The following is a 3427-nucleotide window of genomic DNA, read 5'->3' on the forward strand; positions in this document are numbered from 1 at the left end:
CCAAATCACAGATGGGTTGTTCCATCTGTGAACATACAAGTGTATTTGCTTTAGGCACTTGTACGTTCGCAGATGGAAATACAAAATCGCAGGTGGCCTTAATCCATCTGCGATTTTAAGGGCTAAATTTGTAATTTAGGTTTTTTTGGCTATTTTTCACAAAATAATTAGTGTATTTGATTAAATTTGCAATTTTCTCTAGAATATTATGAGATCTAACAAATAAGGGATTTATTTCAATATTTCATAACTCTCTTAGAACTAAACTAAATCCCATATCAACAGTCTCTTCTTCAAGCGTACAAATTTACCAATTTTAACACACACCACACAAAAGCAAAAAATGAGTAGTAGGTACAAACTTAGATTGACCAAAGTATAAAGCAACAAAAAAAATCCATCATACTTGGCATTTTTATCAAAAATCAATCCACCGCAAACATATCTAACGGGCATAAAAAGAAAAGAAAGATAATTCGAATATACTTACAAGGATGAAAGTATAAAGCTAAACTGCAATGTAGTTGAACATTTTTAATTACATAATTAAGGATTCGAGTAGATAATTTTGGCTTTTGGCGAGGCTCGAGGGAACCACATAACATCCTTCGCAATGTCAAGTCTTTCTTGAACACTAGAAGATCCACTCGGTCTAATGGTAACCTTTTCGAGAGAAGGGAATGGGAAAGAAGAAGCTTTATGAAAAGCATTTCTGGTTTTGATCCTTCAATAGATGTTATAACAACATTTTGCAACTGATACAATTTATAGTCCAAGCAGTTTAGAGATTCCAAAATACTTGAAGCAGGTCCTAAGTTAACTCGAGGCTTCTGAAATAACTTTAAAATGCAAACGCACTTTAGCATACAACTCTTGTATATTATAAGCAAAATAAATATACTTTTAACACTCGTTACTTTACCTTCTCCAAGTACATCCCCAGTGTTTTTAGATTTGGTGAGTTCCGAAGCAAACAAAGAGCACCACGAAGTTGATCCACGTCACCAAGATGAAATTTTCGGAACCACAAATACCTTAAACTATTGTCTGGCTGCTGAAGCCACTTTGGAATATTTTCTGGAGTCAATGTCTATGAAGTGAAAGTTAGATTAAATGAGAAGAAAATTACAATATTTGAGATAGACATGAGAATTATTTATACCTTGAGAAACTGAGCATCGATACAAAAACGTTTAACTTTAGAATTACTTAACATTGTGGCCAATATGGCATCTGGACAAGCGGTGATAGCCAAACGGAAGAGATTTGTAGCCTTGATTTTGAATTTGTAAACATTTGTGCAATAAGCCAGAGACAAGTTCTTAAGTTGTGGTAAGTTGATCTTAGTTCTACACAAGTTAGCTCCAAAATCGATATCACGGAGAATAAGTTCTTCAAGATTGAGAAATCCTTCAAACTTAAGTGGTGGCTTAAAGAAACAGTTGTACAATATCAACTTTGTCAATTCTAGACAAGAAAACACGTAAGAAGGAAGTTCATAACATCGATTTGAACTATCAAGAATGAGTTCCTTGACTCCGGTTCTTGATAAGAGTAACATCAATTGATCGACTTCTTCGAAGCTATCAAGAAATATGTTTGGTATATGGAGATGAAATTTCAAGATAGGACCTTTGTGAAGCGTCAAGACTTGGTTTATAATGCTTATAAACTCATTACCACCAAAAGTTCCGTTTTTTGAAAATTTCAAGATAGGACCTTTGGTAAGGGTCAAGACTTGTTTTATGATCCTTATAAACCCGTTACGACCAAAAGCTTCATTTTTTGCAAATTTGTTTGAGAACTGGTTATCAAAAACCAGCTCCCTCATTTCAGTCCATATGTACCTCCACTTTTTAGATATAATGCATGTGCTTATAGCATCTTGAATCGGGAGTCGCTCTATGATTGAGGCTATTAAGTGTTCTGGCAAGTTACTGATTCTATCTCTTCCAAACTTCCTTTTATAATTCGCTGTCATTAGGTGATCAGAAATACGAAGGGGACTTGGTTATTTCATGCAAGGAGAATGGAAAGCAATAAGAAACATTAAACAACTTGACATTTCTGATTGTACTCTTCATAATAATAAGATCTTTTTATTATCAATGGAGGTTTTGGGTTGGGTGTTTTAACATAACTCATTAGAAACATATTGTTTTATTTGTTGTACATATAATTTAATGATTGAAGGAAATTTGACTCACATATTATGTTTTGTGACCTTAATATATAGATAATAATCCAAATGTCTTAATGGTTTAGAAGAGGCCCACAGTCCCGAAAATATAATTGATTGGGAAAGCACATGTTTTAATGGGTGTAACAAACGCATCCTAATGATCTCTTCACACCCTTAAGACGACATGCATAAAGATCACTCTTAACAAAATCCAAATAGAAAGGTATATGAGTAGTCACATAATGATAAATTGCATTGAAATCAGAAACATAGGGTGGCACTGGTTGAGGAGAAACTCAGTCGACTAATATAATCGATTACATTGTACTAAAGGGAATCCATATAACACTAAAAAGTTAAATCAACTCAAGACTGATGAAATTACATGACGACTTGCAAAACCTAGCTTAACCTCTTCATATTCCTGGCATAAATAACAACTATCCATGGACCTCTCGAACCGCATACAAAATATCTTTTCAAAATGGGTTTCTAGATTCTGTTTCCAATGATAAGTGATAGATGACGACGATATTCCAAAAAAAAAGCGTTTACGAATTACGTATTCAACTCGAATGAACAAAAGATATCAAAAACATGTGACTTTCAAAACATAAAAACATGGAGCTTTTTGGAGTAGAAACTTAATTACCCATCATCACTTCGACAAAAACACTGAGCGAGAAGAGTTCATCTGGCAGGCTTAAAATGTCAAAATTTGGGAACTTCCGTGTTTATATATCAGCAACCGTGTGAACCCTATTTGTGTTTATTAAACTATTAATTTCTTACTTTTCTACATATACAACCCTCTAACCAATTTTAATATTTTTAATATTTTAGCAATGTATTAATAACCCAATCAAACATGTAAACTACTATTTTTATTTTTTCTATTTATTTGTAATATTTAAACTTTTATAAAGGAAATTAACTTTATAAATAATAAAAATATATTTTATATATACTTTTGTAACGCTTGATCTCAGAAAAGTTATGAATAAATTTAAAGGAAATAAGAAAGAAGATTTTTGGGAAAAACCCTTAAATGCGTAGCGTCCTTTTGACAGTCACAGCGCATAAATGCCACGCGGACGCGGCGCGTCCATTAATGAAATACACGGTGTGTGGCCACAATCTGCTAAAAACCTTAGGTTTGTGTTGTTGGGGCTATTTAAAGACTAACTTTTAGGGTTTCTTCCATTTGTAGCCTCCATCCTCCTAAAACGTTAGTGAGCAAACCTT

At 33.4% G+C, this 3427-nt stretch overlaps 1 protein-coding gene across 1 annotated transcript; it reads right to left on the reverse strand.

The window, feature by feature from the left end:
• Positions 1 to 425: 425 nt before the first annotated feature.
• Positions 426 to 1981, reverse strand: LOC145059136 (F-box/FBD/LRR-repeat protein At1g13570-like). The gene is made up of 5 exons (XM_079006997.1): positions 1720 to 1981; positions 1163 to 1632; positions 923 to 1090; positions 664 to 830; positions 426 to 513 (listed from the first exon to the last, which is right to left on the reverse strand). The coding sequence occupies exons 1-5, from the start codon at positions 1979 to 1981 to the stop codon at positions 426 to 428; spliced, it is 1155 nt and encodes a 384-aa protein (XP_078863123.1).
• Positions 1982 to 3427: the final 1446 nt, after the last annotated feature.

Source organism: Lactuca serriola, chromosome 1, assembly GCF_051521515.1.
Source record: "Lactuca serriola cultivar US96UC23 chromosome 1, Lser_US96UC23_V15, whole genome shotgun sequence".
In the NCBI taxonomy this organism is placed as follows: Eukaryota; Viridiplantae; Streptophyta; class Magnoliopsida; order Asterales; family Asteraceae; genus Lactuca; species Lactuca serriola.